This window comes from Teleopsis dalmanni, chromosome X (genome assembly GCF_002237135.1).
Source record: "Teleopsis dalmanni isolate 2A chromosome X, ASM223713v2, whole genome shotgun sequence".
Classification (NCBI taxonomy): Eukaryota; Metazoa; Arthropoda; class Insecta; order Diptera; family Diopsidae; genus Teleopsis; species Teleopsis dalmanni.
In genome coordinates, this window is record NC_051848.1 from 16,876,150 (window position 1) to 16,888,414 (window position 12,265).

At 30.8% G+C, this 12,265-nt stretch overlaps 1 protein-coding gene across 2 annotated transcripts; it reads left to right on the top strand.

Moving 5' to 3' along the window:
• The first annotated feature begins 1,358 nt into the window (after positions 1-1,358).
• LOC119687837 (serine/arginine-rich splicing factor 2) lies at positions 1,359-9,464 on the top strand. Of its 2 annotated transcripts, XR_005253269.1 has the most exons (5): positions 1,359-1,556; positions 1,688-1,818; positions 5,595-6,016; positions 6,128-6,195; positions 8,255-9,464. XR_005253269.1 is itself a non-coding variant. In XM_038102352.1 (4 exons), exons 1-3 carry the CDS (start codon positions 1,485-1,487, stop codon positions 5,980-5,982), a joined length of 591 nt encoding a protein of 196 aa, XP_037958280.1. In that variant the 5' UTR covers positions 1,359-1,484; the 3' UTR covers positions 5,983-6,016; positions 6,128-6,432. The 2 variants fall into 2 exon arrangements, 1 of the variants encoding a protein (XP_037958280.1); XM_038102352.1 differs by lacking the exon at positions 8,255-9,464 and having other exon boundaries at positions 6,128-6,432.
• Positions 9,465-12,265: the final 2,801 nt, after the last annotated feature.

Below are 12,265 nucleotides of genomic sequence, written 5' to 3' on the forward strand. Positions count from 1 at the left end.
GTTGCAACTAACGAAAGGAAGCATGTGAAGCAACAACAATGCTCTTAAAATCTTCACAGTTAGGTTTAATTCTTAAAAAATTTTTCATCTTAAGTTTCAGTGCAGCAAAATTCAAAAATCAATCTATTGTGAATGTTCATTGGATATATGTTGTAAAACACCAATCATCCGATAAAACATAGTAGATATAATAAATTGCAATATATCAAAACAATAAAATAAAAAATGTCATTTCTGTTCTTTTATTCATTTTGTTTTCTTTTATTTAAATTAATTAATTTTTAGTGTTTACAATATTTATATATTATATTATACACTACACAACAAAAAACATATGTCAAAAAACAGCATTTAACATATTTTTAAAGTGATGTCAATTTTTTTAACCAGACTTAAAACTATTTTTTTTACAACTCTGAAAGAAAAAATTACGGGTTTTAAAAGCATATGTCAAAAATAAGCATTTAACATATTTTAAAAGTATTGTCAATTGCTCTCAACCAGGCTTAATGTAGTTTTTTACAACTCTGAGAGAAAAAATTACGGCTATTATAACAGCAAAATATACTAATACTTTATATGTTAAGAACATGCTTTTTTTAAAATATTTGCGCGGTATATTTTTACACTTTGGCACTTATATATTTGTAATATATAACTCATTATTGGACCCCATTATTGGTCCACTTTTTGTTGCCATATTTCCGAATAAGATACGAAATTGAATTAATTGAATTAATAGATAGATGATAGAATAAATGAGTCAATTAAATAGAGTAGGAGTTTATTAGGAATATATTAGATATATAGTTATGGGTTATTATAATATTGATAGTTCTGATGGATATAAGCGTTTCAGTCGTCTATCTTATACCATTTAATTTACAGTTTTTATTGTTTTTATCCATTATTAATAGTTCAATTATTAATAGTAACGTCCAACATTATGTAAAAATTTATACTAAATGCTAAATTTTGGCAGTTGTATAAATAAAGAGAAGCAAAAAAAAAAAAAATTTCCGAATATTATTGGCTAGCAGACATTGTTGCAAAAATTACAAAATCTATAAAAATCTTGACAGTTTCGCTAAAGTATTGCGTAGCGAACAGTAAAAAAAAAAAATACTATCACTCACAATAGAGTCTTGAAAATCATATATGCAAGATGTAATTGGTGTTGAAAATATGGTCTTGAATATTAACTTGCAAATCAAGTACAGGATTATATGAAAGGGAATTGTTTTGTAAGGTCAAATAATTTTGCACATGCAACTATGCGCAGACATCCTGAATACCTTATTATTAATTTAAGCTGGCAACACTGTTTTGAAGAAGAACTAATGACAATAGCCAAAGTGCGAACTTGCCATTTGCCATTAAGTCGTTGATAGTGTGTGGTGTGTTGCGGTCACGCGTTTTAAAAAAAATAATAGTGACGATTATAGTGTGATTAGTGACGAGCTTTGCGATTTATTAATACAAAAATGAGTCATGGTAATAGTGGATCCAGTTCTAATCGCCCTCCGCCACGTATTGATGGAATGGTGTCTCTGAAAGTAAGTGTTCATAATCCACGCGCTTTTCGGCAAAATCACAAGAAAATCAAAATGGCGCCGTAAGATTTTTAGGCGTCGTATATTTAATTTATATGCATAAAGTAATTCATTTTGTATAAATATAACTTTAGGTTGATAATTTAACTTATCGGACGACTCCAGAGGACCTACGTAGAGTTTTTGAGCGCTGCGGTGAAGTAGGTGATATTTACATACCACGCGACAGATACACTCGCGAAAGCCGAGGCTTTGCATTTGTAAGGTAAGTGTGTTGTTGCACCGGTCGGCTTTATTTTTATCTCATATTTTTCTTTTATTGTATCTGAATTCTGCAAGAAGTTAGTTTTTTTTATTTCTCAAGATTTTTGTTTTTTTTTTTTTATTAAAATTAATTTAATATGAAATATGAAATGCTTTAAATATTTTTGGTGGCAGAACACGGTCACGTGCAGTAATATCTGGCGATTCATTAATAAAATTTTGCATATTTGTTTCAATAGTGACTTTTTTTTATTAAATAGAAAAGTTGCTTAACTATTATGCTAGAAAAATATTTTTAATTTGCAACAGTTGTCTACGAATATCTACTAGTCAACATACGTACGAAAATAACAAAAGAATTATCTACACATATATGGTCGCATGTATTTATTTGTGTTTAAAATACAATGGACACTATTTTATCAGATATATTTAAAGCAGATAATTATAATTTTTTAAGAGTCCAACATTTGTTTTTGATGAAAACTCGAGGTTGTTAATTAAAATTTAATGAAAGTAAATATTAAATTTGAAACAGAAATAGTTGTTTTCAATGGAGAATTTAACCTTTATGTTATCGCAAATGAACGCAATTTAGTATATTTTTACGCATAAGGTCGGATTCAGTATTGCCGTATATAAAAAAAGTGGAGTTTTTTTTATATAATGTTAATTACAAACTTTCTTTTTTCTGTGCATATCATAAGTTTTGAATTCGTACTCGTATATGAAACCTGCAAAACAAGGTTGAACAATTATCATTCCGCTCCAAGAATTTATCCTGTATATTTCGAAAATTAAAAAGTGTACACGCTGAAGTGAGCGGCTTTTTTATTTGCCTGAACTGGTGTTCATCATTTTCTTATTGATGAAGTCTATTTAGTGTAAGATCAGCTTCATAAAAACTAAGTAATATAGTTAATAGATTATATTAGATTTTTAAACTGGTTGGGAACTTGTAACCACGTCACTGCATCCTTTGAGGATTATTGTAACATATCCACTTTAGTTTCATAGACGAGTAGTAGTTAAGAACTCCATTATGTTCTTTGGAGAGATATTGCCTAATTCCGTTATAAGTGGATAGGCAGTGGATAAGTATCAAAGTCTAAGTCTAGCGAGACTATTACAGTGACACAAAATCTGTTCTGCTGTTTCCCCTTCTTCGCAACAAAGTCTGCAGCTATCATCTCTAGTAATATCTAGATTCGATAGCTGCTTCTCAATGCTCAGTGAGAAATCGGATGTCACTTCTATTCAGCATAAGTAGCTCCCTAGTTCTGACTTTTGATAGATACGTCATGGATGCTGCTTGTCTGCAGGTCATTGCAATATCCAATCAGTCTGAGCTGCAGTCTAAGTAGCTGGAAACACTCAGAATCATCCTTAATTTTTTGAAGGATGAAGGACCGCAGAATGGTTGCGACCTAATATAATATGAGGCTGTCTTTTTCTGGCTAGTTCATCTGCTTTTTCGTTTCGCTCAAATCCGCTGTTCCCTGGGATTCATATTAAGTAAACTCAGTTCCTTTGAGTAAGGTGTCTGAAAAGTAGAAGGTATTCCTACACTAGTTTTAAGGTCACACGAGGTGAGCGTAGTGCTGATTTACCGTTAGAGAAATTATATGCTTTTCCTCATAACGGGTTTCCTTTTATATTCCCTTGGACATAATTCAATTGCGTATATTTCGGCCTGAGAAACTGAGTGTTCTGGACTCATTCACGCAAATATTTCCTCTTTTGAATGTAGTTAATATACTTAATAATAAATTTAAATTACAAACACCACAAAGTCGTAATAGTGTTAGAGACTTAATTAAATAAAAACAATAATTGTGTTAACTTTTTTGAATGCTTACGACTTTTCCATTCCAATAAAGAAATTCTTAATAAATGATTGTACAAACATTTTCTCTGGTATTTTCATAAATATCTTGGCATAATACTCAATATGTGAAGAGACTGTATCACTTACTCTTCGAACTTATAGAAATGTCTACGTTAAAATATGATATATATAATCTATGATATAATATTGGCTTATATCATAGAATTCAAACATTTGCATGCACTGCTCTAATAGGTGTCATAGCAAATTATTCACAATGCCTCCAGATATTTTCATATTGAGTAAAAAGCATTCATTTTGATGTCTAAAGGTTTGAATGATTTATGTATATGTAGTGCATTTAGACCTTGGTAGGAGCTCCATAGCAAGTTATAAAGTTTTAAGAGATATTCTGGTATTCATTAGAATATCGCATAGATGGGTTAGGTAGAATGTGGATAGGTAATAGTAGGGGAGGAGAGTATTAAGAATAAAACTTCGTAATTTTTAACAATTTTTTTCAGTTTATTTCTAATTGGAAGTAACTTATTATTGGGCGACATAAAACAGTTTTTAATGAAAGTATTATTTATTTAATAGAAAAATGAATGGTAGGCACTTTTAAATAAAAATGCACTTTTCATTTCAGTTGAAAAGTGACTGCATCAAAAGTGCTAAATTAACATTTTTGATTTGCAACAATTGTCTACGCAACTATACTAGACAATTTACACGCGAAAATTACAATTTAAATGAAAAGAGCAGTGGTTCATTGTTATAATAGTATATAGATTTTTGTAGTACTTGATGAAGAGGTTTCGAAAACAATACATTAGTTTCTATATTAGCAAACAGTCATTACGGTCATATTAAAGTTAAAATTAAATTTAATATAATGTTTCAGTGTTTTAATTACATAAATGTAAGATAAAGAGCATTCAAGCACAGTTAACAAATTCTTCCGAAAGAACATTTATTATCTTAGGGCCATGTTATATAGTGTCTTGGGCACAGCAACACAGCCTATTTTATAATCCTCTGACAATCAAATTATTACACTTTCCGATTTTAAGGAAAGACGTATAATTTTGTAAGTACTGTTAACAATTATTATAAAATAATATAATAATAAGTTAACAATATTACAGCCTCTATGAGTTTTTTCTTGCTGGTTATTTTTGGTGGCAAATTGGAAGTGAGCATACTTTTCCTTTTAAATTAAGGCATAACCAAAAAGTACCAAAACATTGTAAAAATATGAAATTGGCAATACTATGTGAAAGTCAATATAACAAGCATTTTTGTAATAGGCCAAAAGAGTCAATTTTGCCGTGCCCGAGACACTCAACATAGCATGACCCTTAGCAGCATGTTTAAGATAAATCCACTGTTGCTGTATCTGTATCTCGCGTTGTATAAGTCCGATTGGGTTACGCCAGGAAGCTTCAGGAATGGAAAATCACAAATTGCAACAAAATTGAAGCGATTGAAAGGGATGAAAAGTGGATCAGATCAGTTACGATAACGTTAAGAGAAAATGGACGTGGTCAAACCGTGGTGAGCTGCCTGAAACGGTGGCTAAACCAGGATTGACGGCGATAATGGTATGTGCTCGCCAAAATGTGTGCTCCGGGAGCTTGGTTGGGAAGATCTTACGCGTCCACATTATAGCCTAGACCTGACACTAAGTGGTTAACATCTGTCCCTGCCCATCGCAAAGCTCATGTGTGCTTTTAGCTGGCTACTCGAGTTTGTTGCTATGGAGTCATTTTTTTGTTCTACATTCGTGATCTGTATATTATGGTCTGTGGTTGTACCTTATCTATGAGGTTCATCTTTTGTACGATTTAAAATATATGTATTTGATATTTTTGCACTTCGTTCAAGTGCCTACTATTATTGCCATAAATAATATTTATTAATATCTTATATAATACCTTATTTTATAGATATTACGACAAGAGAGATGCTGAGGATGCATTGGAAGCTATGGATGGTCGTATGTTAGATGGCAGGGAGTTGCGTGTGCAAATGGCTCGCTTTGGTCGCCCAACATCCCCAAATAGACGTAATGGCGGTCGTCGTGGTGGAGGTGGAGGAGGAGGTGGTAGTGGTGGACGCCGTCGTTCACGTTCACCCGTACGGCGCCGCTCTCGTAGTCCCCGTCGTCGTTCATATTCACCACGTTCGCGTTCACGTTCATCTGGCAGTCGCTCACCAGTACGTCGCAATAAGTTTTCACGTAGCCCCATACGGAAATCTGCAACACGTAGTCAAAGTCGTAATGGCATTGATCGCGGGGCACGTAGTATTTCGCGTACACTAAGCCGCAACTAAATCATTCACCTTTCTTAACCAAATGCAACAAAATGTAAGAGCCAAACAGGTAATTTGAAAGGCATTTTCTTTTTACAACTGATTTTATTATTATATTATTTATATTATACAACTTATTAATAATTTGTTTTTGTGAATTCCACAGCTTTGACATTTTAATAAACCATGCAATTTTACATTTGGGCTAACTAACTGATGATGTAACACCAGAAGGTATAAAAAACAAAAATACAAAAAAAATATAAAAATAAAAAATAAGTATAATTAATTTTAATATTTAATATTAATTTGACAAATAAAATTTTCATTAATACACAAATTATTATATAAGAAAAATAAGTTAAAAAACGAAATCCCTAATTTCTTGTGCATACCTTGAAAAGGAGTCGTTCGAAAAGTTTACGAATTGGCCAAAATACGACCATCTGAAATCAAAAAAAAAAAAAAAAATTAATAAAAAAAAATATTAAAAAAGAATAAAAAATTCTTAAAGTTTTTACTTTATAATATTTTCAAGCGAATGTTTTAAATCTTGTTCGTATAACTAATAACCTTATAGAAGATACTTTTTCCAAAACATGAGTGAAGAGCAAATGATTTAAAGTGGCCACCAATGTGTAAAACTATTTCAATTTACAAATATATATATTTATACATATATATGTACACGAATATATATATATATTAACTCTGTAAACCTTTTTTTAACGATTAAATATTATTTATAAATCACTAAACATTACCATAACTGTAGAAAGTGTAGGGTATACACAAATCTATCGTTTTGTGTTTATCTTTACCTTACCAATGAATTTCTAATAAAAATAAATGTAATGACAAATTATCCACATATTATATTCCATTTTTAATATTTAAAACATATAGAAACAGATGCTAAAAAATTAAGGCTGAGATAAATTTGGTAGCACGTTGTTTAAGGTATGAGAGATAGAGCTAGTGAGAGAGAGAAAATTTATTCGAATAACTTTTTATCTAAGTAGATAAAAAATATTTAATTCAAACATTGTAAAGTATCAATTCTACATGTATAAACTGATATTCAATTAGTTGATGACAATGTGGTCTTAGAAAACACATCGGGACGGTTTGATCTGAAAAGCTTTGTCAGTATATAATAGGCATTTTTTTTGCTTTCTATAAGTATGCCATAAACTATTTATGAGATTTATTTACAAGTTTTTGAGGCATCATTTTTCTATTTATTATTTATTTATTAATTACTCTTGTCATGTATCACATATCTAAGGACATTTGAAATTTGATTGAAGTATATCATCGGTTGTACATGCATTATGTAGCGTTCTTGTCATGTGTATATAATATACATTTTGATTGTAACGTTTTGTATACGATTTTTAAATAAAATATCTGATAGATATTTGGTATATATTTAGCATATGTATATGAAACTAATGTTAATTTAAATACATACCTAATATTTGTATTTGATATGTGTAATTGTACAAGAACAAATTTGAGTGAAAGAAGGAATAGAATCCGTTGTTGAACACAGCTGTTTAATCTCTTCTAAACTGCCACTATAAAATTAGACCTAAAATCCCTTATTTTCCTCAATATCATTATCGAATGAATGAACTCATCTTGCCTCGTTTGAAATGTGATTAGTTTTAGTCATATTGCAATATCATCAGTAAAGTAATGATAGCGTTATGTCCGGTAGTTCAGGAATCAATTGAGAGCCCTACACTAATCAGGGAAAAATATCCGATTGTGTGTATATATGAACATAACACATTTATATGTATATATATTATGTAGGATATACAAGATGTATAAATACATAACATATATAACGTATGTATATATATACATAAATTACTATGCAATATACACTCTAAACTTTTTGTTTAATTATTTTTGGTTTATTTGCATTAATATTTAGTTTCTTTTATTTATTTTTTTTTTAACTAAAAACAATATGTGCATAAGGGTTACACAATTTTATTAAAATACAACTGCGATATGCGTTATGCGTTATACGTTATAGTGCGTTATGGGTGAGTTCTTATATTCTGCCAACTAGTGCATAAGTTAAGTTCCAAGCTCACAGTTTAATATTTGAATATTTAAAATTCAATCGGACTATACAATTGTTTTATGCGCAATTGTGTAACTTTTATGCACTAATCATATTTTTATGGTAGTAAAAACATGCAAAACTTAATAAAAAATAATTAAAAACTATATTTTCGAGTGTTATTAACATTTTCTGTATAATTTTATAATGCAGGCTAACCTGTTGTTCGTGTAAGGCTGTAAAGTGGGAGAAAGAGATTTAAAGTAGGGGCGTAATTTTGATAAGGCGGTTTGCTGCTGCTGCTGCTTCTGCTTCTGTTGCTGCTACTGCAACATACATATTTAATTTTAAAATATGAAAAAGCAAGAATAATTTATTACAAAAAATATCAACGAATTAGCTAGAAGTGGTAAGTGGTATTCGTAAAACTGAGTGCAAGAAAGAGTGGCTAAAAGTGGTAACAGGTAGTATGAGGTGAAAGCTGGAAAAGGGTCAGTTAATGTCTCAATTCCTGTCGATCAACCAAGCCAAGTCAAGCCAAGCGCGTACGATTGCACACAGCAGTAGTTAGAAAGCAGTTCGTAATACAGGTTAGCAAAGGAGCTTTTATGTTTATAACGTGCACGAGCGTTAAGTGTTACCATCTCAACTCAATGATGCAAAGCGTAATTAAAAGTATACTTTTTCTTCATAACAGTTACTGTACAACGAGTGAGTTGCAGCTCTGCGGCGTCTCTCTCTAAACCTAATTTTGCTGTTCATCTTCCGTTTGAATAAATGTCCAGTTCTGTCATCCTGCATTTTGAAAGCACACTTAAAACGGCTTTGAGAACAATTTAAACAAGCTGCCTGCAACGCAAGGTCTTTTGATTAGTGCCCATTGCTGGTTGCTGCACGCTGTATAGTGTTATTGGTGTTTGGTGACATCGTGACATCCTTTTCATCTCGCCACGCGAGTGTTGCTGCCAAGTGAAAATCTAATATCTATAATTTAGCAGATTTTCTCAAGTTTTGTAAATCAATATGTAGGTGATTCTGTATTTAGCTGTTTCTTTCTGCGGCAGTTAGTATGTTTCTTATTTGCGGCTCCTTCGCCACTTCTAAATTAAAGTAAAGTAAAGTCGGTTCAACTAATTTACTATGCAGGTTATCTATCGCAATTGAAGTAGTTATTGTGTATTGGATATTCAGTACTATACTTCTAAGTAATACTATCAACAATAACACAACTGTGGTAATTCTATGAGGACAAATTATTATTTCAGCAAACATTTGAAGTGAGAAGAAGATTTAAATGAGGGGTGAGTATTTTGACTAACAAATAGTATTCTTTTTCTTCTATTTTACTAATTAGTACTCGTCTTAAAAGCATAAACTTTAAGTATTTTTTTTTTTTACATCAATACAATCTTAATAAATGAACAAATCCATCAAGAAACTGTCTTTCAATTACTAAAGATTAGAAAGCGATTTGTAAAATAATGAAAGGCTTAACACAAAGTCTAAAAGATTGATAACGAGATGCTATTTTATAGTTAAAAGAAAGATTCTTCAACATAATAATAAAGTTTAATTATATTATAACAGTGAAAGCGGGACTAACAATTCTTTCCGTAATATAAAGATGATCAAGTTTTTTGTCTGTAAGCTAGAACGCTGTGTACGTTTATATATCAATACCGATCTCATTTCTTATATATTCACACAATTAACAAATGTACGCATACGAAATAAACAAATCAATAACATAACAACAACAAAGAACAACACTTACTAATCATCTTGACTGCTTACTAATCATCTTGAGCTTTATCGTCGTCTTTGTTTGTTGTTGTAACCCGCAAGGATCTGCTTGTGGAGTCCATTTTAGAAGTGCTGAACAGTATTCGGTCGTCGAATTCAACGAGCGAACGCACCCACCCATTCTTGAAAACTTGTCTTTGCTTTATTATAGCATAGATTTTTTGTGTTTATATAACTCTTTATCTTCTCTTCACTATATAATATAATGATAATGATAACAATGATAACGGGAAACATTACACGGTAAAGACAGATCTAATTTGGTTTAACTGAATTTGCTGTATTGTGGGAATAATTCTTAGATTAGAAATATGTATACATTAAATATTTTTTTATTGAATTTTGATATTTATGTCTATTATGACGAAAGAAACTATTTTCTGAATAAAAGTTATTGTTTTAATAGATAGGTTTTTGAAGAGTAGTGAATTACAACAACAAAATTTTTATTAATTTTAATTAATAAAGAGGTTTTTATTCGAAAAGTAGTGAACTGCAACAACAAAAATTAATTTTTTTATATTATTTTAAATAATTGAATTTTTGGCTGACCATACAGCTGTTTCGAGTATTGCCAAATACCCATCATCAGTGGTCTTGGAAATTATTCATGTATTTAATTATTCGTAAATTATTTTTGAGACTGCAAGTACCAGGAATCAAACTCGGGTTCTGCCAAATGTGAATTTTAGTTAATTGAATATTTGACTGAGCATAGACCTGCTGTTTTGAATATTGCTAATTACCCATCAACGTCTTTTAGAGTTATTTATTATATATATTATTTGTAAATAACGTATACTTTGCCAAATTTGAAGCTCAAGCGGTCAGTGTTAATTAGAATTGAAATCATTAAATTCAGTTATTTTTAATTGTTAGATTTTAATGATTCTTTTTGTATATTTTTTTGTTGTATATGTTTGGGTGAAATATTATCCAATAAAAAACAAGTTTTTTGCTTTATAAATATTTCATGTATAATGTTAAATACACAAACACATTGAATTTTATTCGACTTCTTTCTAGGGTTTGGTTATAACATTTTCAACAAAGACGTTGAATTACAACCAATTACAGATATGAGTGGTTCCTATATATTCCGATTCGTGTATTTGAATTTTCATTTACGAATCGTAGTGCTATACCGCAAATTTTTTATATAGAGATGTCTTTTAAAGGTGCATCCACACCAAAGCCACACCACAGAACCGGTAACCGGGTTGCTAGTTCAAAAAACAGTCTTGTTTCAGTCAAAGTTCATATTACTAACACATTGTTAGACGAGGAAGTGAATCACGAAGCTTTTTCAATTTCCGACGATGGGCGATCGAACGGACAATTTTTTTTTTTGGATATTTATATTGTATGGTGTTGGACATCTAAATATAAGCTTTGCTTGGTAATAGAAACTAAGCTTCTAAACTTTTTTTTGGGTCTCCGTTTAAAACTCGCATATTTTCAAACACGGCGAAAACCGGCTTCTTCCGCACATATTCTTTCTCATTACAAAACACTTGGAATTTCGAATCAAGGCTCATTAGAAAAGGGAGTTTATTCCTTCATATGACTGATATGTCTAAAAATATAATTACAAACTATAAAATCCGATAACTAATACGAGATAACGACGTAGTTCAACATTTTTTTTCAAGTTCTTGGACAAACTGGTACTATTAGGAATTTTTTAACGAGTATACTATGTTACGCTAGAACGATATTCGTGACATCGGTATGCTATTGTCGACCAAAATGATATTATATGCACTTACACAAAAGTTTTCCTTTCTCAGGTGTTAAGTCTTTTCACTCTCTCCTTCTTCTACTAGAATCAAGTTTCCTTATTGCTATGGAAATCTTCTCCTTTCATTCCTAAGGGGTAGTTTAGGGGGTTCAAAGTTTTCCTTTCTACTCGGCTTGCACTTACTAACCGTTCATTGCGGCATAACTTACTATAAAAGAAGTTGTGATGATCAACTTATTACTTAAGGGCAAAATATGTTTTTAACATTATGAATGTTTATTATGATATTTTATAATAAATAGGAAGATGATTTATTCCATAGTTTGTATTGTTTCCACTTGAAATTGTAATGTAATTGATTATGGGGTTTATACTACCAAAAATGCAAGTTAACTTTTCCACACACAAATTAACTGAAGATTTTACCTTACGTAAAAAAGGTGTACTTTGTGTAGTCTTTCTTCGAAGCCCAGAAAGACTAAATTTATTGAAATATATTCGAAAATCTCATCATACCAAGTTACTTGCATATTAAATTTAACTGTTTTTAACTTATCTCCCACACAGTTTGCTTGGGAAAGATTCTATGAAAAATAGGGACAAAACTCCCATTTCCATTTGATTCAGAATAGGGGTGGCTATCTCTTGGCAAAGATCGTTGACTACCTCCGTGAGAGATC